The sequence below is a fragment of the Protopterus annectens genome, chromosome 6.part0 (genome assembly GCF_019279795.1).
Source record: "Protopterus annectens isolate FY-2018-M chromosome 6.part0, PAN1.0, whole genome shotgun sequence".
NCBI lineage: Eukaryota > Metazoa > Chordata > Ceratodontiformes > Protopteridae > Protopterus > Protopterus annectens.
In genome coordinates this window covers 1,817,352,737-1,817,376,024 of record NC_056737.1, presented here as the reverse complement: position 1 = coordinate 1,817,376,024, position 23,288 = coordinate 1,817,352,737, and the positions used below count along the sequence as shown (strand labels likewise).

The 23,288-nt window shown below is 43.3% G+C and overlaps 1 protein-coding gene across 3 annotated transcripts in view; it reads right to left on the bottom strand.

Moving 5' to 3' along the window:
* POLR2K (RNA polymerase II, I and III subunit K) overlaps window positions 1-23,288 on the bottom strand; it is a 377,021-nt gene that overhangs the window by 338,601 nt on the left and 15,132 nt on the right. For 2 of the 3 annotated variants that reach the window (XM_044075165.1, XM_044075166.1), the window contains one exon: window positions 6,595-6,669. In XM_044075165.1, coding sequence (XP_043931100.1) covers window positions 6,595-6,655 — 61 coding nt within the window. In that variant the 5' untranslated portion in view covers window positions 6,656-6,669. Of the gene's footprint in view, window positions 1-6,594; window positions 6,670-6,747; window positions 6,820-23,288 lie in introns of those variants that run through there. The other variant, XM_044075167.1, reaches the window with a different exon arrangement.

The window sequence follows — 23,288 nt, the reverse complement described above, 5'->3', positions numbered from 1 at the left end:
TTATGTTGTCCATATCTCGCCTTCATTTTAGCTGTTTGGGACAGCTTCCCCAGCACCTAATTCTTGGGTGGCTCAATTGAAAAAACTCTTCAGGACCGTGGAACCAAAGGATGCCCTGCTCCAGGAGGTCAGATCTCCTTTGTAATGAGTGATAAAGGTAGGAGGATTAGCCCATGTAGCTGCTGCACAGATAGAATCCAAAGGCAATCTGGCCTGAAAAGCAATAGAGGTAGACAAGGCCCTTGTTGAATTTTCCCTGGAAGTTTTTGTTTACGCAACTCGTAAACATGTTTTATAGTGTCCGAAACCAAGTCACCTTTGAGACAGCACAACCTCTTTTATTGTCCGCAAATGATATGAACAATTGGTCAGATTTTCTTAAGTCCATATATACCATCCTGTGTAAACAGAAACGTAACTATGAATGTCCAATTGATGATGTTTATACTCTGCTTTGCTGCCACGATTAGGGAAGAACACAGGAAGCTCTATGGATTGATTCAAATTGTAGTCAGAACATACTTTGGGTAAGGAGGGGTTAGTTCTGACAGAAACCCGATCTTTATGGAAAATCAGGTACAGGGGACGAATAGATAAGGCCTGTAACTCCGAAACCCTTCTAGCTGAGGTAACTGCAACCAAGAAAAGGGTCTTCCAAGTCTGAAATTTGAGCAGACAAGAAGCAGATGGTTTTTGAAGGGAGGAAGAATTGGAGCGTCTAAAACTAAACTTAGATTCCAGGGGGGGTAGAGGTTCTCTTAAATCGGAGGTCTTAACAGGGTAGTACCTCTTAGGACTGCTTTGCATAACCTATGGGACATGATACTGGAACCCATTTCTCTCATATGGAAATTAGAAATGGCAGCTAACTGAACTTGGACAGTAGATGCAGCTGCTCCTTGGTCAAAGATTTCAGCAAGAAATTCAAGAATCTTTGAAATGGGAGCAGTATCAACCTGATTTTTGCCTGCCCAGCAAGAGAACCTCTTCCATTTACTAGCATAAAGTCTCCTAGTAGTGGGCTTATGGGAGGAAATCAAAATGTGTTAACTGCTGGAGAAACATCAGCAAGCCTGGCTAAGACCGGAAGTGAAGAAACCAAGCTGCGAGCTTGAGAGTTTGAATGGAAGGATGGAGAGCCCCCGAATGATGCCTCAAAAGATCTGGCACTGGGTCCAGGACCCAAGGCTCCCCTTGCAGGTGAGGCCAAATGAATGGAAACCATATCGGACGAGGCCAGTAAGGAATGAGGATTAACTTGCAACCCAACAACTCTGCTTTCTGAAGAACCTTGGGGATCGGGGAAAAAGGTGTAAAGCAGTCCCGGGGCCAATCGTGAACAAGTGGGTCCCCGGTTGACTGTCCCAGTCGTGAGACTAGGGCAAAGTAGCGGCTGCATTTGTTGTTGAGGGGGGTGGCAAATAGTTTGCAGCATGGCTGGCCCCATTTACGAAAAATCAAGTCCGCAACTTCCAGCTTCAGGGACCACTCGTAGGGCATCAGTATAGCCCGGCTGAGCTTGTCCACTATCATGTTGGATTTCTTCGGGATGTGTGTTGCAACCAGAAAGCATTGGGAAGACATCACCCATTGTCAAACTCGTACAGCCTCTCGACACAAGGGGTAAGACCTGGTTCCACCCTGTTTGTTGATGTACCATACTACCGACATACTGTCCGCTGGAATTGCTATAGTCCCTGTAGGTAGAGAGTCCTGAAGTGCTTGCAATGCCAGGAGCACTGCTCTCATCTCCAGGACATTGATGTGCAAATGGTACTCGTGTTCTTGCCAAGTCCCTTGAACAGTCTGTCCCAGGTAATACCCACTATATCTGGAAAGCGTCTTTGTCACTGTGGCTACAGGTTGGGGGGGTAGAAACGGTACTGTCACCATAGGGGAGTGAAGCCACCACTCCAGATCCCTTTTGCAGGATTCCGTGACCAGAATCTGATGTGACATGGGTAAATCCTGGAATGACCATTGTGCAAAAAGAAGCCACTGTAGACCTCTCATGTGGAAGCGAGCCATAGGGATCAGAGTGATCGCCGCCGTCATATTACCCAGGACCTTGAGGACAAATCTTGCTTGAATCCTCTTTTGTATGGACAGCATGACAACTTGGCAATTGATAGTTAATACTCTTTCTTGAGGCAGCTTTGCTATCATGGCCCTTGTCTAAATCTGCCCCTATAAAAGGTAATATATTGACAAGGCAGATTTTTCATAGTTTATGGTGATCCCAAGTTGAGAACAAGAACGGACTGTGTATTCCCTCACCCTGATTAGTTGATGCTCGATGGTGGCAGTAAGGAGACTGTTGTCTAGATATGGAAACACCCAGAATCCTTGACGCCTCAGGTGAGGCGCAACTACTGCCATGCATTTGCGGAACACCATGGGGGCTGTGGTGAGACCAAAGGGCAGAGCTCTGAACAGATAGTGACTGGCTCCCAGCCAGAAGCGTAGATATCTCCTTGACAGTCTGTCCATTTTATGTGGTAGTACGCATCCTGGAGATCAATAGAGCACATCCAATTATCCTTTCCCAGAAAGGGAAGAATGGATTGCAGTGTTACCATCCAGAACTTTGTTTTATTGACTAACTTGTTCAGCCTGCTGAGATCCAAAATGGGTCTCCGTCCCCAGTTTTCTTTGGAACTTAAAAAAGAACCTTGAGTAAGTTCTGGATTTGATTTGTTCTGTGAGGACTTCCTGGATGACTCTTTCTTAGCAACCTTTGAACCTCTAGGTTTGCTTGATCCCAAAGACTGTGTGGAACATCTGGGATAGAGTATTGTCTTTTTGACAGGGGAAGTAGAGAATGGGATATTGTAACCTCCAGATATTATGGATAGTACCCATGTATCTGTGATGGTCTGCCAGGCTTTTGGGTACAAGTATAAATCCCCCCCCCCGACTGTCTACAGAGTCAGGCCTCCCTTCAGGAGTGCTGGAAGGGCCTACCAGAGAAGGTATCTCTGTTGCCCTGATTCTGCAGACCACCGCCCCCCAGCCGCGATGTAGGCGTCTTCCGTCATTTCCCCCTCTGACCCTGGGGGAACATTCGCCACGTGCGTCAGGCAAAGCTCCCTGGGATTTCCGGAACCACATTTTCCCGCTCTTCTGGCCTTTAGGATAGGGCCTAGATGGAGCAGAAGAACGTACTCCCATGGCAGACAGAGAGTTTTGCCATCCTGTTCACACCCAGTAAGAGAGTCTCTTACCTGAGGCCTGAACAGGGACGAGCCGTCAAAGAGAGCGTAAAGGAAGACTTGAAGGGCTCCGCAAAATGACAAAGGCACGTCCAGGAGTGTCAGCATAAGGCTACCGCTGTGCCCGTCACCCTGCGTGCCCCATTGGCTGCATAAGAAATCAGCTGCTTGGAGGAGTTAACCACTGATGTCAAGGTCACAAGCTGAGAAGCCGCTTTATCAGAAGATCCCGTAGCTATATCTCCTAACTCCTTGAAGAGATCCCTTTGAAGCCTTGTAAAGTGGGACAAATAGTTCAGCAACCTGAGTGTAAAGGTTGCTGAAGAGTACTCCGGTTTCCTTCTACATTCTAAAGACATCCTTCTGGAGCATTTCTCCCCGGGCCTCCGCTGAAAACAGGATCTGTGGAACCAAGTCGGACTTTCCTGGTCAACAAATGTTAAAAAAAAAAAAATGAACAGATGAAGTTTCTGCTAATTCCTTCTTGGTGGCTGCTGCCACCAACATAGCATCAATGGGAACACCTTTAGATAAGAAGAGCCTGTCTTCAGGGGCTGTAATCAATTTATTGGGCCTCCGTGGAACTGGTTCCATGGTGTCTGGAGAGCTCCAGGCCTTCCGACTCACTACCTGCAATAGTAGGTCAAAAAGAGGAGATACTCAAGAGGTGAAGGGTCGGGAACTGAATGCATCCAGGTCCACTGACTCGTCTTCAGAAGGGGCAAGGGACTTCCAGTCATCCCTCTAAGGATTTCTAAGATGTCTGAAACAGAGACATCTTCAGAGGGGGACCCTTATGAATCATCCAAGTCTGTATCTGATGTCAGGGACTCAGGGGAGTCCACATGTTTCCTCTTGCGAGTCCTCTTCTGAGGGACCTCCTCCGAGGGATGCTCAGGGGAGGTTTCGGACGAGGTGGGATTGCCCAATGGGGCATCCTGGAGCATGGGTTCCCTACGCTTGGGGCGGAGGGGAGGCGGACACCGGCACAGAAGGCAAAGGAGCTAATGGAGCAGAGGGTGGAGCTGTCTCAGCAGGCAGCACGCTCACCACCTCGAAGGCTTCGCAGTCCCAATCCAAAAGAATTTCCAGCTCCGAAGAAGCAGGAGACTTCCTCCAAACAGAGGACGACGGCTCTGAGGCCGATGTAGGAGCCGAGCTGACCTGCGCCGAAGCTTCGAGAGGGTGAGTTGGGTTGGACAATGGTCCTATGCTGCCCCCCCCCTCGGAGCAGACAAGGGAGCGTCGGCTCCTAAATCCCTCGACAGAAAGAGGTATCGAGGAGATCGGGAGCCCACCACTACGACTTCCATGCACTCTGGCTCCGAACACATAGGAGTCGGAGGAGGAGGAATCGACACAGGTGGTGTTTGGGCTGTTGGCATCATTTCCATCTGGGATGGGCCCAAAAGTACTTTGGCTAATACTGGTTTTCCTAATAAGCCTCTTTACCACCCTCTCCACATCATCACCCGAGAGGCTCCTGGATGACCGAGAGGAATGGGTTGAAGACCGGTGACTGCCTACCACAGATTGTAATAACGGAGACAGTGGAGCAGACCGCACCGGTTCCAAAGCAGGAGACCTTATGGGACCTTACTGGCTCCAAACACACAGATGGAGCCATAGGTGAAGATCTCGTCGGAACCGAAAGTTGGGTCCGACTTAGCTTGTGGTTTGCCCTTGTCCTTAGACAGGTCCGAACTTGGTGCCAAAGAAGATGAAGGCTTGACTTTGTCCAATTTTTTAGCTGGCCGAGTCCCCTCCAAGGGGGCATCAAAGGAGCTCTTCAGTAAACCTCTCAAGATGAACTTGTTTCTTCTCTCCTGCAGAACTCATGAACTAAAGGCATGGCAGATAGAGCACGAGTCCTGCAGGTGAACAGGTCATAAACAATAGACGCAACTAATGTGCCTGTCCATAAGGGACATCTTTTGACAGCACGAGTCGCCCTTTTTAAAAACCCGAAGGTTTCAAATCCTTGGACAGAGAACAGCACTATGTCCAAGGCTAAAGACTACTAATAAGAAAACTATACAATAGCACTATTAACAGCACTATGTAAGCAAGCCGAAGAGAAACTACTAGGCAATAACAGACAAAAATATCCTTTTTTTTTTTTTTTTTTTTTTTTTTTTTTAACAGACCGGGAAAAAAAAAAACAGAAGGGGAGGAGCCTCTAAGTTAAATGGCGAACTCCCCCCCTAAGGAAAGCCTCCAACTTAAATGGCAACTCCTGAAAGTTAAAGGAAAGGCAAGAAAGGGAAGAACCACCCACTAATTTAAATGCGTTTGGAAGAGGGGAAAGGAAGAGAGAAAAAAACGGTTAAACTACACAAAAGCAAGTCACTCAGGATAGGGATAGATAGAAATATGAAGGACAACTATCGCTAACAAAATAGATAAGCTAAACTAGAATTTTGATCAAAAATGAGAAAAAAAACACAGCCTCAGCCAGTATTTGCAATCTCAAAGCGGCAAACGAGATCTGGGTAACTACTGCTAGGCATGCTGGGATAGGGGCTAGCCTCGAGACAGTAAAGGCTCTCCAGCTATAGTATACGGCTGAGTCAGAGCAAAGGATTGGCTCCGAATACAAACAGCAAGAACCAAGGCGAGATATGGACAACATTTTTTTTTTTTTTTTTTGGTGGAGGGTATAACAAATCAGAAAATGGTAACCACTCAGACTAACATTACTTTTTTTTGTTCTATAAAAAAAAAAAAAAAATGCCAACTATTCAGACCAATGAAAAAGCAGTGCTACTATAAGGGTAACCATAACATTTTGTAGTAGCTTCTGACTTGCAGCTATACTTTGACCTTTATATACCAAAAAAATGTACAAGAACCTCCCCATTCAAACTCATTTCTGGGATAAAAAAAAAATACCCTTAAACTTCAGCAGTGTCAAACAAATTGTTACTGCAGTTATTTTTTATTTCACACTGTGATTGTTAAATCAGTCTAAAATATAAATGTATTTTGTTTACTTGCATCGATCTAAGTAAAAGTCCTTCACATACTCTGCCCAGATGAAAGTTGTCCACATTTCTCAAAGGATCTTGTCAAGTCGACTAGGTGCAGCCCTAACACATCACCCAATTAATATAAACATTTGCCAGGATCACACTTTCTGGTAAGGACAATAATTTTAATGCATTCATAACACTGATGCTTCAGACAACTTAACTAGTAATTATGCTGCTTGTGCAAAGCGTCCTACTGGTTGCTAGAGCTATCCATTGAATGTACTTGGACTGATTCAGCAATTGCAACATGATGTGGAAAAAGTTGACTCTAGTAACAACTAAATTAGTAATAACATTTTCACTTAAGTTCCTGTAACTCATTCCTTTAAATGGCAAAAGTTTAGCCTTACCTCCACAAATATAGATCATTGGCTGTTGCTTTGGAGGCTGAACATCTTTCTGTGGATCCATTATAGACTCTGTTCCTGAAATACATATATTACAAGATTAGTGACAACTCTGACCATTTAAAACCATTACTACTGTTAGAGTTATCACTACACCTTGGAACTTTTCTGAACAAGCTAGCTGTGAAATATGTTCTCCAAAAGGTGAATTGTGCTTTGTGGATGGACCTGTAAAAAAAAAAATAAATAAATAAATAAAAGGGGGGGGTGGCGGGTTGGGTTAAAAACTTGAGCATGGACAGGGAACCTACACAACAAAATTATTTGGTTTTCTTGTATTGTTTACATGTCTGAGAAAGTACAGTTGTATACACTTACCATAAATGTAGATGTTAAGAGTGTCTTCACTGTTGCAGTCATGACTGTAGGGTTCTCCCCTGCCGGCAGGCAGTCCTCGGTCGGCCAGAATCCCAAAGTCTGGGTCCGGCGTCAGCTGTTCAGCCATGCTCCCTGACGTCAGAGCGCCAGGAGTACAAAGCTGACAGCCGATGTTCATGTTCTCCAGTTTTTCTTGCCCCAGATGTCAGAAGTTCCAAAATGAGTAAGGTCCCATACCCTTTGCAAATACACCTCAGAAGAAGGGTGAAAAAAGGAACCACACAAAAGAAAAAATAAGAGGGGACAGGAGGGAGGGAAACCCAGACTGCAACAGTGAAGACACTCGAACATCTACATTTATGGTAAGTGTACACAACTGTACTATGTTCGTCGTGTTTCACTGTTGCAGTCATGACTGTAGGGTAGAATCCCAAAGCAGAAAGAAAGGGAGGTGGTCATAAAGTAGAGGGGGCGGCTATAAGGCCCTGCAAGACTGCAGAAGCAAAGCCTGCCCTAGACTTATAGTAGGGAGGTAGATTGTAGTGCTTGGAAAAAGTATGCACTGAACTCCAAGTTGCAGCTTCCAAAATGTCTTGGGTAGGAACTCCCCTGAGGAAGGCAGCTGAAGTGGCAGCAGCTCTGGTAGAATGAGTCCTTATACTCACTGGGATTTGCTTTCCATGGTGTGAATAGCAAAATCTGATTCCATGAGCAATCCATTTAGAAATGGTCTGTTTTGAAATGGCTTTACCTTGGGAACTTGAAGCATAAGAAAAACAATTGCTCTGATTTCCTGATGTCCTTGGTTCTGTCCAGGTAAAAACGTAGTTGTCTGTGTACATCCAAGGAATGTAAGATCCTTTCCCCTTTATTTTGAGGAGTGGGGAAAAAGTTGGCAAGTGAATAGTTTGATTTAAAGCCACTTTGGAAACCACCTTAGGCATGAAAGTAGGATTAGTCCTTAAAGACACCCTGTCTTGATGAAAAATAATAAAAGGTTCCACAGCCATAAGAGCTTGCAACTCTGAAACCCTCCTGGCAGAGGTCAGAGCTAACAGGATGGCTGTCTTCCAAGATAAAAACTTGATGTCAGATGAGGCAGCAGGCTCAAAAGGAGGTAAGGTGAGCTTTTCCAAAACATAGTTGAGATCCCAAGCAGGAATGGGAGGAGATCTAGGGGGCCTTAAGTTCTTAGCTCCTCTGAGAAATTGTCTCATGAGCTGGTGGGAAAAGATAGGAGGGTCTGTATTATAATGAGCAGAAATAGCAGAGGCGTGTATCTTTATGGAAGAGAAAGAGAGACCCTTATGTAAGAGGTTTGACAGGTAAAGTAAAATCTGAGGAATGTTAGGAATAAGAGGATCAGAATCCTGAGCCTGCATCCAGGAACAAAATATTTTGCATTTTCCTGCATAAGATTTTCTAGTGCTAGGCCGTCTGGCTTCTAAAATGACATTCATAACCTGTTTGGGTAGGGGAGAATGAATCAAAGATCCTGGATTAACCAGGCCGCCAGGCTGAGAGTTTTGACATGGGAGTGTAGAATCTGACCCTGGTGTTGGGACAGAAGGTTCGGAATCTGTGGTAAAATCCAGGGTGGCTCTGGACAAAGGTTTCTCAGTGTTTGGTACCAAAACTGTCGAGGCCAGTTTGGGGCCAGCAAGATTATCATCTTGGGCTTGTCCTGCTTGATCTTTAGTAATACCCGTGGAAGAAGAGGAAGAGGCGGAAAGGCATATCCCGAGAGGTTTCTCCAGCTGAATGATAGAGCATCCACTTTCCAAGCTTGATCGTGGAATGTCCTGGTGCAAAAAATTTGTAGTTGATGATTGAGGTGAGATGCAAAGAGGTCTATGTGAGGACATCCCCAGACTGCTGTAATCAAATATTTCGGAGTCCAACATCCATTCGTGTGGATCCGAAAGGTTTCTGCTCAGACTGTCTGCCAGGAAGTTTTGCTTCCCTGGTAGAAACTGTGCTTGAAGGTCCAGATTGTAAGCTAGAGCTGTGTTCCAAAGATCCATGGCTAGTCTGCAAAGGGGGTAGGAATGAGATCCCCCTTGCTTGTTTATGTACCACATAACTGTGGTGTTGTCTGTCCGTATCAGTAGTTGTCCTGGTTGTAGAAGATTCCTGAAGGCCAATAGAGCTTTCTGAACGGCTAACATTTCCTTTAAATTGATATGCAGGTGCTTCTGATCCTTTGTCCAAAGGCCCTGCAGACAGTTGCCCCGAAAATGGGCTCCCCATGCATAATCTGAGGCATCCGTGGTTAGAATCTGAGTGGCAGGAGACAGACAGAAGGGTTTTCCTTTGTTTAGAGTACATGCCTTGGACCACCAAAGGAATTCCTTTTGAAGACAAGGCAGGACGGAGATCAGTATGTCTAGACTGTGACAATGCTGAGACCATACACTTTTTGGGTACCACTGTATTTTCCCCATATGTAGTCTTGCATATGGTATGAGAAGGATGCAGGAGGCCATGTAACCCAGAGCCTGCAGGAATTTCCTTGCAGATAGCCGAGTTGTAGTTGCCAAGGTTTTGAAAGTTGAAGCCAGCTGCAACTGTTTTTCGTACGTCAGAAATGCCATCTGGGTTGTTGTGTTTAGAGAAGCACCCAGAAAAATTATCTGTTGTGAGGGTGTCAAATTTGACTTTTTTATATTTGCAGTGAATCCCAGGAACTTGAGAAGATTCTGAACAAACTGTAGATGCTGGAGTAAGACATCCTTGCTGTCTGCCTGAATAAGACAGTCGTCCAGATAAGGGTAAATGTGAATTCCCTTGAGTCTGCAATAAGCTACTACTGGAGCCAGGCACTTGGTAAAGACCCTGGGCGCAGTTGACAATCCAAAGGGCAGCGCAGAGAATTGGAAGTGCCTCGATCCTGCCTTGAACCGGAGGTATTTTCTGCGTTCCTATCCGATGGGAATGTGTAAATATGCTTCTTTTAAATCCAATGTTACCATCCATGCATTTCTGGTCAGCATTGGCAGTAGCTGCTGTAGAGTAAGCATCTTGAATGCTGGTATCTCTAGAAAAGTGTTCAAGACTGACAGATCAAGAATGGGTCTCCATGAATTTTGCTTCCTGGGGACTAGAAAGAGCCTTGAGTAAAAACCTTGTCCCATCTCTGAAAGTGGAACTAGTTCTATGGCTTTCATAGCCAAGAGAGCTTCCACCTGGTTTAATGCCTCTGACCATTGATGTTTTGGAAGATCTGGCCATCTGCTTGGCCTTGGTGGGGTATGAAAATGGAATTTGTAACCTCTTGAAACCACATCCAGAACCCACTTGTCTTGGGTTATATGAGTCCAATTTAGATGAAAAAGAGAAAGTTTTCCTCCGAGAGGGGCTTCCAGGCAAGAAGTTCCTGCAGCCCAACAGAGGGAGTCACTGAGTCTGTTTTCTATGAGCTTGCGACCTGTCTTCTCCTCCCCTAGGGGTGGAAGCAGTCCACTGTCTTGGTCTGTAAGAGGCTTGCGCTGGAGGCCTACCTTGGGGGCGTCTATATCTACCCCTCCGAGGCTTGTCTGAATTGGGAAAGGAGCAATTTTTTGTAGGCCAATTCCTGCTAAATCTGGGTGGCTGTACTTGTAAGAAATCTTTAACTGTTTGCATGGACTTTGCCTTGTCCTCCATCTTTTTAATCACATCCTCAGCTTTAGATCCAAATAAAACATTATGCTGAACAGGAGCATCCAATAATTTAGCCTTTACCTGATCTGGCAAATTTTGTTCCTTTAACCATGCATGCCTTCTAATTACTGTGCCAGAGGCAGCAGCCCTACAAGAAGCCTCCAAGGCATCAAATCCACAGTGTAAACCATGCTTCCCAACTTGTTCAGTGGCATGCAATAAGTCATGTAGTTCCTTATCATCTGAACAGGCGGAAATGGAAGTTAGCTTTTGCTTTAAAACAGACAGGAGAAATTGCTGGTATTTCAGCATATGAAACTGACAGTTTAAAGCCCTAATAGATAAAGTAGCAGAAGTGTACACTTTTTTGCCCCATCTTTCTAAAGATCTGGAATCCTTCTCAGTGGGAATGGGGTTTTTAGCAGAAGCGGCCTTAACGCCCTTCGGACCATGAGAAATGGTTTCAGGGTCAGCAGTAGGGTTCTTGAATAAAAACTGGTGGGAATCCTATAGTATCTATCTGACTTAACAGGAGCTGGAGGAAGAGAGTCAGGAGTTAAGTTAGCCTCCAAAAAAGCATCATCCACAATATCCAAAATAGGAGGAATAGCCAGGGGGCCTATGTTGCGGAAGAAGAAGAAAATCCCTTAGTCTTTTCTTAGATTCAGAGTACTCCTGTCCTTCCCAGTGGAAATGTTCCCTCATTTCATGCAGAGTTTCCCCAAAAGAGAAATCCTCAAGGGGAGAAGCTGAAGGAATGGATTCCTCAGCATCAGAATCCTCATAAGGAGGGAAAGAATATTCCTGGTCAGAAGAAGAAACAGAAGCCTGATCAGAGGAGTCATAATAAACTTCCTGCCTTGGCCTTTTGTCTGGAGGGGGATGTGAACCCCTAATCATAGTAAGCAAGTCCTCCGCCATTTTAAGTAACTGTTTCTGAGACTTGGGAGCCGGATCAGAAGAGGCCTGGGTTGCAGTCTTTGATTTGGAAGGAGTCTTTGCCTTTGTCTTTGCCTTTATAAGAAGCTGAGTAGGCCTGAAAACCCCTTCGGAAGCCGGTACCTGCACAGCGGCTCCGGACCCATCCGAAGGAGCATTGTCCGAAGGTCCAACTGAAATATTCAAAGGCCTAGTTGGCTCCTCGTGGGAGTCCGTTTCGGCTATCGGTTCCGAAATGGCCGATGACAGGGGCTGCAAAAGCACCTCACTGACGACGGCCGAACCTGAAGCTGGCTCCGCTTGTGTGATATAGTCTGATTTGGACCTCGGAGGCCTGTCTTTGTCCTTGCGTCGTTTGTGAACTCCGGTAGCCGGAACTGTATCTGACGACATTTTGTAATTAAAACGCCTACCGAAGTAATGAAAAACAAAATCGTACCTTCGTTTAATAGTACGTTGATTGAATCTAGCACAAAACCGACAACTAGCTACGTCGTGGTCAGGGCCTAAGCAAGGAATACAGTAAGAATGAAAATCCTTATGAGGTATTTGCTTCCCACATGAAATACAATTAGTAACTTTTTCTGACATCGGACTGGAGCAAGAAAAAAGTTTCCCCAACGGGGTACTTAGCTTTGAGTAGGAGAAGAAAATCTTCGGACTGAAGTTTGATTAGAGAGTCAGCCGACCGGCACTTGCGAACTGCTATCACCGCACAGCAAGAAAGACTGGAGAACATGGCGTCGGCTGTCAGCTTTGTACTCCTGGCGCTCTTGACGTCAGGGAGCATGGCTGAACAGCTGAAACCGGACCCAGACTTTGGGATTCTGGCCGACCGAGGACTGCCTGCCGGCAGGGGAGAACCCTACAGTCATGACTGCAACAGTGAAACACGATGAACATCAGTCAAGTGCACAATTTTACAGCATCCAATAACTGTTATAAGAAAGAAAAACAAAAAAAAAACAATGCTAACAATGTTGCTCTGTGTTGGGCTCGTTCCTGTTTGGCATCTACTACTCAGAAGTCAAGGGTAATGCTGAAGGCCTCTGGCTCACCAAGTTCTCAGATGACTTTATAAATTGTAAGCTATCACAGATTCCCCCCATGGTGCAAACATCCTTCAAAAGGGTCTGAAGCAAACGAAAGACTGATGCCACAGCCATGGATTAAATCTCAGTGTGAAGAAATGTATTGTAGTGCCCTTTGGGAAATCATCCATCTAAGCTAATTATGCTATTGATAAAACCCTCTTAGGAGCAGACCTGGTAGTTAGGAATTTAGAAACATATGTTGATAGGAAGTAATTTGGCCTCAGAGCAACATGTATCCAACATAGTAAGAAAATCTTTCCATGTCGCCCAACTCATAGGCAAGGGTATGGCATCCAGATGCAAGGAAGTTATAATACCACTCTTCGCAGCCCTTATAGGAACCATCATTGAATACAATGCTCCTTTTGAAATACACCTAACCATGCACCTGCAGCATACAGAATACCCTTAAAAGGTTTCTCACCAGGAGAATCCAGGGTATGAATAACCTGCCCTACACAGACAGTCTTAATGCCCTCTTTATTCAGTCTCCTACAGGCTACTGACAGGTGATTTTTGCCTGGCATATAAAGTATCCTCAGACTTAGCTTTGATGGACCTCTTGCACTTGTACAAAACAAACAGCACTAGGAACACTAGACTTAAGGACTTGACCTTTACCTACATCAATAAAACATACTGGACAAACCTATATGCATCTTAAAGGATTCCTGAATTATGAAACAGGCTTCCCATCCATGTGAAGTGGAATTCATCCCTGACCCTTCAAGTGAAACCGTGATCACTGAATGGGAACTCGTAAATGTCGCCCCTAGTCTGACCCCCATGTCTCTGATGGGCAGAAGCTGATTGCAAGATAACTAATCCCAAACTAATGACATACTCTACCACATAAACCTTAGCTACCTCCTTACTAAACGTAGCCCCACCATACAGGTGTCCAATGTATTTGAGAGGACAAAAAATGGGCTGGGTGCATGACTAGGCTTATGAAGACCCTGGTGGTTGACAGCCTAGTATAAACCTATGAATAGGACAGTACTGAACCAAAGCAGTGTCTCTGCATGGCGGTTAAAATGTTAAAGTTGCAGCATAGTTTTGATAGCCGTGTGCGTCTGCCCCAACATTCCAAACATTATTAATGGGAAAATTACATTTCTTACACTGAAAGAGCCAAAGATGTAACAATATTAATACATGCAGCTGCAAGTCCTCATATTTGCCATGTCCCTCGTATAAATCACTGACTATTACAGGTTCGACTTAAGGCATTTGATTATTTCTAAAAGGAAATAAACAGCGTCAGTTACTGTAGTATTCAAGAATGGTCAATGATTTTTGCGCTCTTATTTTGCCACCGTCACAAGAAAGATGGCATTTCTTAAATCAAAGAAAATAGTAAGTCAGCAAAGAAAAAAACAAGAGTGGTGCTCTTGACAGCACAGACTGTTAACTGCTTACAAAAACATTAAAATTGCAATTATATTCCAAGAAAATCATTATCACAATGGTAATTAATTTTACTCTGATTCTGTATGGTCTTTAACTTTCAGCTTTTCAGGAGTTGTATGGGTAGGACATACAAACTCAATAACCATTAGTGTGCATTTCCAGAAGTTAGTACTGAGGCAGAAGCTAATGACTGGCCAACATCCTAACCCTAGAATCTTTCCTCCAGGGGGTTGACCTGAAATGGTAGTTGCCCCAGAGAGAAAACAAATGGGTTGTGGAGCTCTTGCTCCATCTGAGGAAAGAATGAATCTGGCTTATCTAGACAAAAGGAATGAGTTGGCCATTTCTGGCCTGGTAGGATATCACTGGACAGGTTGTGTGGGTGGACAAGAGGGAGAAAAAGCACATATAAATAGATATTTCAGTCAACACTGCTGTAAGATACCACATAACAGGACTTTTTTTCTTTTGGCTTTTTCCCGGTTAGGAGTCGCCACAGCGAAACTCCGGTCCGCTAATGATTGACAGCAGATTTTTACGTGCCGAGTTGCCAGCCCTGACGCACAACCTTCAACGAAGGAATGCCCAGTCACGCATGTCTCCACACAGAAGACGCTCTAGCTGAGAATCGAACAGGACAACGTCTTACTGTGAGGCGACAATGCTACCACAGCACTACCACCGCAGTAACAGGAGTCTACAACTTCAGTGTTCCAAAAAATACCAGCTTGATAGTAAGGAAAGATTTGAAATAGGAGATAAAATAGTTAAGATTAAGGATGGAATGCATCCTAGATGAGCACAGAACTATGTAGTCAGTGTACGCTGATTGGCTCTAGAAATGGACAGATGAACTGAAATCAGGCTGTGTCATTTCAAGAGCATCAGTTTGCCAGTAAGATGACATACCAGTGGAAGCATGGAGGTGCTTAGGAGAAATGGCAGTGGAGTTTTTAACCAGACTGTTTAATGAGATCTTGGAAAGTCGGAGGATGCTGGAAGAGTGGAGAAAAAGTGTTTTTGTATCTATTCTTAAGAATAAGGGTGATGCGCAGAGCTGTAGTAACTACAGAGGGATAAAACAGATCAGTCACAGCTTGAAGTTATGGGAAAGAGTGGCGGAAGCTAGGTTAAGAAGGAAAGTGGTGGTTAGTGATCAACAGTATGGTTTCATGCTGGGAAGGAGCACTACAGATGCAATGTTTGCTCCAAGAATGTTGGAGAACTATAGAGAAGGTCAGAAGGAGTTGCACAGTGTCTTTGTGGACTTGGAGAAAGCATATGACAGGGTGCCTAGAGCGGAGTTGTGGTATTGTATGAGGAAGTCCAAGAGTGGCAGAGAAGTATGTAAGAGTGGTACAAGATATGTACGAGGGTAGTGTGACAGTGGTGAAGTCTGCAGTGGGAATGACAGATGCGTTTAAGGTGGAGGTGGGATTACATCAAGGAAAAGCTCTGAGCCCTTTCTTATTTGCAATGGTGATGGACAGGTTGACAGACTAGATCAGACAGGAGGCCCCATGGACTGTGATGTTTGCAGATGACATTATGATCTGTACTGAGAGTAGGGACCAGGTTGAGGAGACCCTGGAGAGGTGGAGACATACTCTCGAGAGGAGAGGGATGAAGGTCAGCAGGACTAAGACAGAATGTGTGTGTGTGAATGAGAGGGAGGATAGAGAAATGGTGAGGATGCAGGAAGTAGAGGTGGCGAAGGTGGATGACTAAGTACTTGGGATCAACAGTTCAGAGTAATGGTGAGTGTGGAAGAGAGGTGGAGTACAGGCAGGGTGGAATGTGTGGAGAAGTGCGTCAGGAATGATTTGTTGACAGACTGGTACCAGTAAGAGTGAATGTCTACAAGAGGGTAGTGAGACCAGCTATGATGTATGTGTTGGAGACAGTGGCATTGACAAAAAGGCAGGAGTCAGAGCTGGAAGTGGCGGAGTTAAAGATGTTAAGATCTGCACTGGATGTGACAAGGATGGACAGGATTTGGAATCAGTATATTAGAGGGTCAGCTCAGGTTGGACGGTTTGGAGACAAAGTCAGAGAGGAGAGGAGAGACTGCATTGGTTTGGACATGTGCCGAGGAGGGATGCTGGGTATATTGGAAAAAGGATGTTAAGGATGGGGCTGCCAGGTAAGAGGAAGGCCTAAGATGAGGTTTATGGATGTGGTGAGAGAAGACATGCAGGTGGTTGGTGTGACGCAGCAATATGCATAGGACAGGAAGAAATGGAAACAGATGATCCGCTGTGGCGACCCCCAACGGGAACAGCCGAAAGAGAAGTTTGTCAGTAAATTTAAAGAATGTTTACTAAATAGACAACAGGTAAAGATACACAATGAAAGTGAATACAAAACCCCCAGAACTCTGAAGTGTACAGCAGCGAAGGTCAGAGGAAAAAGCTAAATGAACACAATGCTTCCCCTGCATCTCTCCCAAGCTCTTAACCCAACTGCATGTTTACACTTTCTCATAATATTAATATACAAGCAAATAGAAACTTATTTCACACACATTAACAGTATGAGCAAAAGCTAGATTTTAACATTTTTTTTTTCAGGGGAGGCAAGACCACCTTCATTTACCCCAACACACACACTCCCAAACTTAACTACTGACATTCTATGGTTGCTGCATCTTGGAGAAAGAGCAGTCATTGACAGAAGTATAAACCGTCTCTCACTCTTTATTCAGGAAGATGTGAAATTGTATACCTCTCTCTATGTTTGAAGGAATCATCATCCCATCCATGTATATTTGGGCATTAAAAGAACGTCCACCAAAACAATTCTGCAGTCAAGTTAAGAAAAATTAACTACAAGCACTTCTGATCCAGGCAACTGAGCAGAACCACAACACCACCACCATACTTCAATGAATAGATCATTAAGTCTACTGGAATTTCTGATGCTCAAACTGTAACCTGCAAAGAAAACACAAGTAGAACAAACACCACACACTACCAAGGGACTTAATAATTTGCCTGGGGGGGGGGGGGGTTAAGTTTAATTAGGTCTCTGGACTTGATACCACCTGTAACAGCTTTGAAAGATTCTCTTTCTTTAGGAATGCAGCGACTGAGTGATAGCAGGGACTAAAAGAATAAAATAGCAAAGACTTTTGTAACTCAGCAGGGGATGAGAACGTGTGACCCATCAGCAGTTCTCAAGTGAGCCAAAGTGGTAACTTCATCAAGTTCAGAGAAGCTGATTCTAGCACTATTACAGAGAGAAAGCTCTGACCACATCCCAGGCAACCCTGATTAAATTAGAGGCTCAGGTGTCTGAGACACTCGTGTAATGATGGGCAGGGTAAACCTGGGGTGGATGTCACATGCTTAAGATCATCTCACATTAAATTCCGTAGTGGAGTCTGGAGACATGTACGGAGGCATTGTCTAAAGGCAGGCAAGGGCAGTGGTTGACACACTAAAGAGATGAAACAAAGGCCAGCATGCCCTACTGTACACCAATCCCATGGACAATGTGGGTGCACATGTGGGGAAAGGAAGCCAGAGCATAACAAAGAAAAACATTCCTGACAGCAGTAAGTCAATGTACTAGGATCCCTCATCCCCTCACTGGCCCAGCATTTCCGTCTGGTTAACCTTGGGGAGGCCTAGGTGAGTCTGAAAGACCTGGTGAATAAGGAGAAGATCTAGGGGCAAGCTGATGGTCTGCTGCAGGAGCCAAAAGAAAAAGTTCAGAGAAGACTCCAAATTAGTTAAATATACCGCCATTCCCTTACATCCCAAGGTACTAAACATGCATCAGTGATCACCGACAGACGTCTCCACAAATGAACATTAGAGCGTCTGTACCAGACTACTAGTGAAAGGATAGAATAGAATATCAGCCTGCAACACCAATGACCTGATGCCCAAATAAGAGGTCAACCAATGAGGAAAAAGAAAGAATGACATGTTGGCCTGCTCACTTCTCCAGGGATTAGGCTGGGGCGGTGAACAGGTGTGACTTGTGGGTATGCTTATCACTGCATCTCCAGCAGAGAATGTGGAGCAGACAGAAGGCATCTGTTTACACAGGTGGGAGGGTGAAGGAAGCACAGCTGCTTCAGGCAGTATGTCACTTAGTATGGGGACACCACTTATTCTACCAAGTCCACTGCACACTTACCCTTTCAGCATTAACCACAGAATGGAAACAGATTACAGGTGCATCCAAGAAATAGATATTTGCTACCCCTACAATTATGGAAGTCATGTCTTCCATTCTAAGACAAGGCGAATGAATGCTTTATACATGGCTAAAGCTGGGGGCTTGAAGCAAGTAATAAACTTAAGAAATCTAATCTGGGGGTTATGAATGGGGCTCTCAGGTAATCAAAAACTGCCTTAATAAAAGTCACTGGCGGGGAAGCTTTAAACAGTAAAAGGGATTTTCTGTGCAGGCCAAGTAACTTCTTTTACTTCTGAACTTAAAACACTCCAACTCCAGTGCCCTCAGTGCAAGGAAGGTAACTGACTCGAGACATTTTAACTGGTAATTATGTAATAATGTGCAAGTGGCATTCATAACGCTATCCAGCTGCCATTACAACTCATATCCAGTAACAAGTAACTAGGAGTGTGATGGCCAGCTTCAGTGAATTCCAGTACTAGGTGAATGAGTGAATAAGTAAATACAGTTCTGTTACACATTTTTTCTGAAAGTGTGTTATAGCTAAAGATTCCAGCAAATATAAATATAAAACATGCAGTCCATGTAGTTAGGAAGTTTATGGCAAAAGTTAACTGCTGAGATGAGCTCAGCTGGTTCAAGTCAGGTCAGTAACTGTTGTATGAATGGTGTTTTATTTAACAAAAATTAAGATGTCAACATCTTTATCGTGCATAACAGGAATACAAACTTCTTCTCTTTCGGCTGTTCCCGTTGGAGTCACCACAGCAGAGCATCTGATTCCATTTCTTACTGTCCGTTGCATATTGCTCAGTCACACCAACCGCCTGCATGTCCTCACTCACCACATCCATAAAGTTTATCTTACGCCTTCCTCTTACCTGGCAGCTCCATCCTTAGCATCCTTTTCCCAATACACCCATCATCCCTCCTCAGCACATGTCCAAACCAACGCAATCACACCTCTCTGACTGTCTCCAAACCGTCCAACCTGAGCTGACCCTCTAATATACTGATTCCTAATCCTGTCCATTCTTGTCACACCCAGTGCAAATCTTACCATCTTTAACTCTGCCACTTCCAGCTCCGACTCCTGCCTTTTTGTCAATGCTACCGTCTCCAACCCATACAACATAGCTGGTCTCACTACCCTCTTGTAGACCTTCCCTTTCACTCTTACTGGTACTAGTCTGTCACAAATCACTCCTAACACTCTTCTCCACCCATTCCACCCTGCCTGTACTCTCTTCTTCATCTCTCTTCCACACTCACCATTACTCTGAACTGTTGATCCCAAGTACTTAAACTCATCCACCTTCGTCAACTCTACTCACTGCATAACATGAACACAAACTAAAAAGAGAAAAATATTCAAGTGTAGTTAATTATGCATTTCTCCTCAACAGCTCTACCAGCACCCAGTGAGATGCGTTCTTGCACAAGTCATTGAAGGTAGTGAGGTTAACAGTCATTTCACTGGATTTGACTCTTCCACATTAGTAGCCACCTTTTCATGTGTCTAGATTAGGACATTACTTGTTAAAACATGACATTCTGCAGGACAAACTACACTATCAACCAGTAAAGATGTATGAACTGCTATGTCCCTTCTGCAACATATTAAAAGTGTTAAAACTTGTTGTAATGTATCAGAATATTTGCCATTTCTTACGTTTTCCCCCCAGGACCAATCTGCCCAAATCAAATCTATTCTGTAGGGGGGGGTGATGACCCTGTTTGGCAAAGGAAAGAGTTTTAGCCAAATGACCGACACTGATGTAGTAGCTGAGATCAGGTTTTCTTTTGCTTTTTGCTCTGCTGAGGACAGCCACCAACACTGAATTTTGTATGATAGGCTCTTCTGGTAACGCCTTAAAGGTTGCAAAAATTTCCTGGTGCCTAATGGGGAAAAAGCAAAGCAGACCTCCTCCCTAACCCAGTTCAAATTCAAATTGGGCAACTGGATGAGGAACCAGAAATTCACCCCTGGTTTGGCACCCATGTCTCTAATAGACACAGGGAGCCTGTAAATGGTTCATTTCCCAGGCTACTGCTCATTAATATTTCATCTCCCATCCCAAGCCCCTGCTTGTACTACCAAAGATACCAGAACTTGTCACAGATTTGAGTATGTAGTGCCAGTCAATTTGTTTTGATAAATTTAATATGCTTAAGTATTATTTACCATATGAATATTCATTCAAAGTTTAAGCATAAAATAACACATTTTAACCAACTGTGAACTTCCTAGTTGAGAATGTTAATATGATGTTAGTAAGTGTTACACATTTAGCCCATTTATTCTACATTAATGAAAGGAAGTGTTCCATACTTTGGAGATGGTAGGTTGACAGCTATGATCACTGCTAACAGCATAAAGCAAAGAAAGTGAAATAATGGGCTTTAGGATAACCCACACCAACATAGTGGACATATCTCTTAATTTCAGTTTTCCGAACAGAAGAATCAAGACAACACAGTATGGAAGGTAATGATAGAGCACACTAGACCACTTGCAAGTGCAATTCCAGAATATAGAGTGCTGTGGTTACACAAAGTCCACTGTTCTCTGTAATCACCTGAATCTTCAAAAAGTTTTTCACTACTACTGAGCACATCTCTCAGCTGGATAGAGACATCACAAATCCACCAAGAGCCAAGCAACAAACAGATGAAAATGAAGATGCAGCCAGCCAGATGAAGGAAAACTGAATTCTTTATTACTCGCACAAAATATTTAGCGCTTTCTTCTGGTGTATAGCAAACAGACTTCATCAGAAACTAAACAGCAAATCACATTTAAAATAAACCTCTTGCAAAAATCACGTTAGCAAAAAACAATTACAAGTGCTTTCCCCCACCACTGTATACACATAGTTGAACCTAATGTTAAAACCATACTTAGTGATACAAACATATAAAACGTTCTTACTCAAACTAAGTAAGAACGCAATTTTAAACCACTAGCAATATACAAACTAGTTTAAACCTTGGATGTTTTAAAGCATTAAGCTTGATTTGCCATCTTAATTCATGATATTCAATAATGTCTTCATGGGTCACCTCTAGCATTTTTTGATACCATATCAATTACATAAACACAAAAATTATGAATAGAAAAATCATAATGTTTATTCAAAGCAGCATTTATTTGTTTTTTATCTCTAAATTATGTTCATATATTCTGTCCCTAACAGTTGCACTGCTGACACAAGGCAACTGAATTACAACTGGCATGACACCAGAAATTGTTTTACTCCCATTAATAACAGAATCACTCTACAATATAAAATTTACATTGTGTGCAAAATCCACATTTGAACGTTCCCACTTTTTTGTTGATTTTATACACCTGTTTACCCACAGCATGGTCAAAAAAATTGCTTGGAAAACTTAGCTTTCCTGTAAACTACCACAGGCGCTTCCTCCAAAACTCCACACACATTGTCATACCCCAGTTTTTCTCAAGGATATAATTTCATAATAATTACTGTTAAACTCAGTAATAAATGCCTGGGAATAATGTCGCCATTGACCCAAACTGGCATTAACACAACTAGTAACACTTCTTAGTAGTGGTATAAAATAGCCACCATTTTTCTAGTAACTTCTTCAAACACTTCACTAACAATGTTATGGGGTACCTCTAGTCTTAAGTACTTCACTTAACTTATGGCCTTCCATGAAGTATGAGTCATAGTCAGATACCACTGTTGCCCTCTTCTGGTGTTGGGGGTGATAGCTGGAATAATGAAGCACACTGAGTATGTGGGCTTCCTGTAAATGGTAGTAAACTTTTCATGGGTAATATCTTTACTAATCAAAATATCCAAATAGCTGATGTCTGTAGCATTACATGTGTAAGTGATCGGTAAAAAAGATGTAGTCATGTTTAAATAAAACACAAATTTCTATTCATGTTTAAATAAAACACAAATTTCTCTATCTCCCTGTCAGTTCCTTTCCAAATCAAAAAGATATTGTCCAAAAAGCAGACGTAAAAGGACCAGGGAGGGGAGTAAATGTGTTAAAAATATTTCCTTTCCCCATTACAGAAGTATAATATTGGCAAAATGGGACACAAGATGCCCCCATAGCCACTCCTCCTGCAAAAAGTATTTCCCATCCAGATATAAATAATGTTTCAATACTAATTCCATAAAAAAGCGTGCAGCACAAACATTTTTATATCGTACTCTATATATTCAAAAATAAACTCATGGAACCATTCAAGCACAACATGTTCTACTAAAATATAGGAAATTACAGACTGAGAACACATTTCTGTGAGTGTATTATATTAATAGAATTCTACCTAAAGGACTTCAATACTGGAAGTGTCCTACAGGTTTAGTGGACAACTCTCCCCTCCATAAAGACCTTCTTGAGTTATCTGATAGACAAGGTTTTAAACTCATGGAGATATTTATGAAACATAACCAACGTACTGCTGAAAGCTTGACAGAGGAAGCTACTAGCCTGGATTTGCACATCACTAAAGACTTATTTGATAATTATTCTAGGCAGTATAAGAACATTTTTTAAAGCAGACAAAGTAGTCAATGATATAATAATAATAATAAAAAAAAAAAAAAAAAAAAAAGAAATGGCTGCACGCTTGCCTTTATGGATGAATTTGTGGCCTCTGATCGCCAGGCTCCTAACACCTATGATAAAGAGTATCCCCCTTTACAGGAGGTCCCTTTAAGGTGGTCCGAATATCTCTAGAACAGCAGGAACCAGCAAGTACATCCCTCAAATGGAGGAAGGGGAAGTCAGACATGTCAGAACCAGCAGGGGAACACATTCCAGGCAGAGATACTGGCAGCAAAACACAGAAAAGAGCAGAGTGTTGTGAAAATTATTCACAATTCTTCAGGTGACTTTAAATTGTTCAACTATACATCAGCATTATTTGGGCAAGAATGGACAGACATTTGTACTTGCGTTTTGTGCCAATATTTCTAACTTAATTATTGATCTCAATTTCCTTAAAAACAATTTGAATTTTAAAGTCATGTTTAGAAATAACAATACTGTTTTCAAACTGTTGGAGTTAAGTGTAGTAGTAACACTTAATTC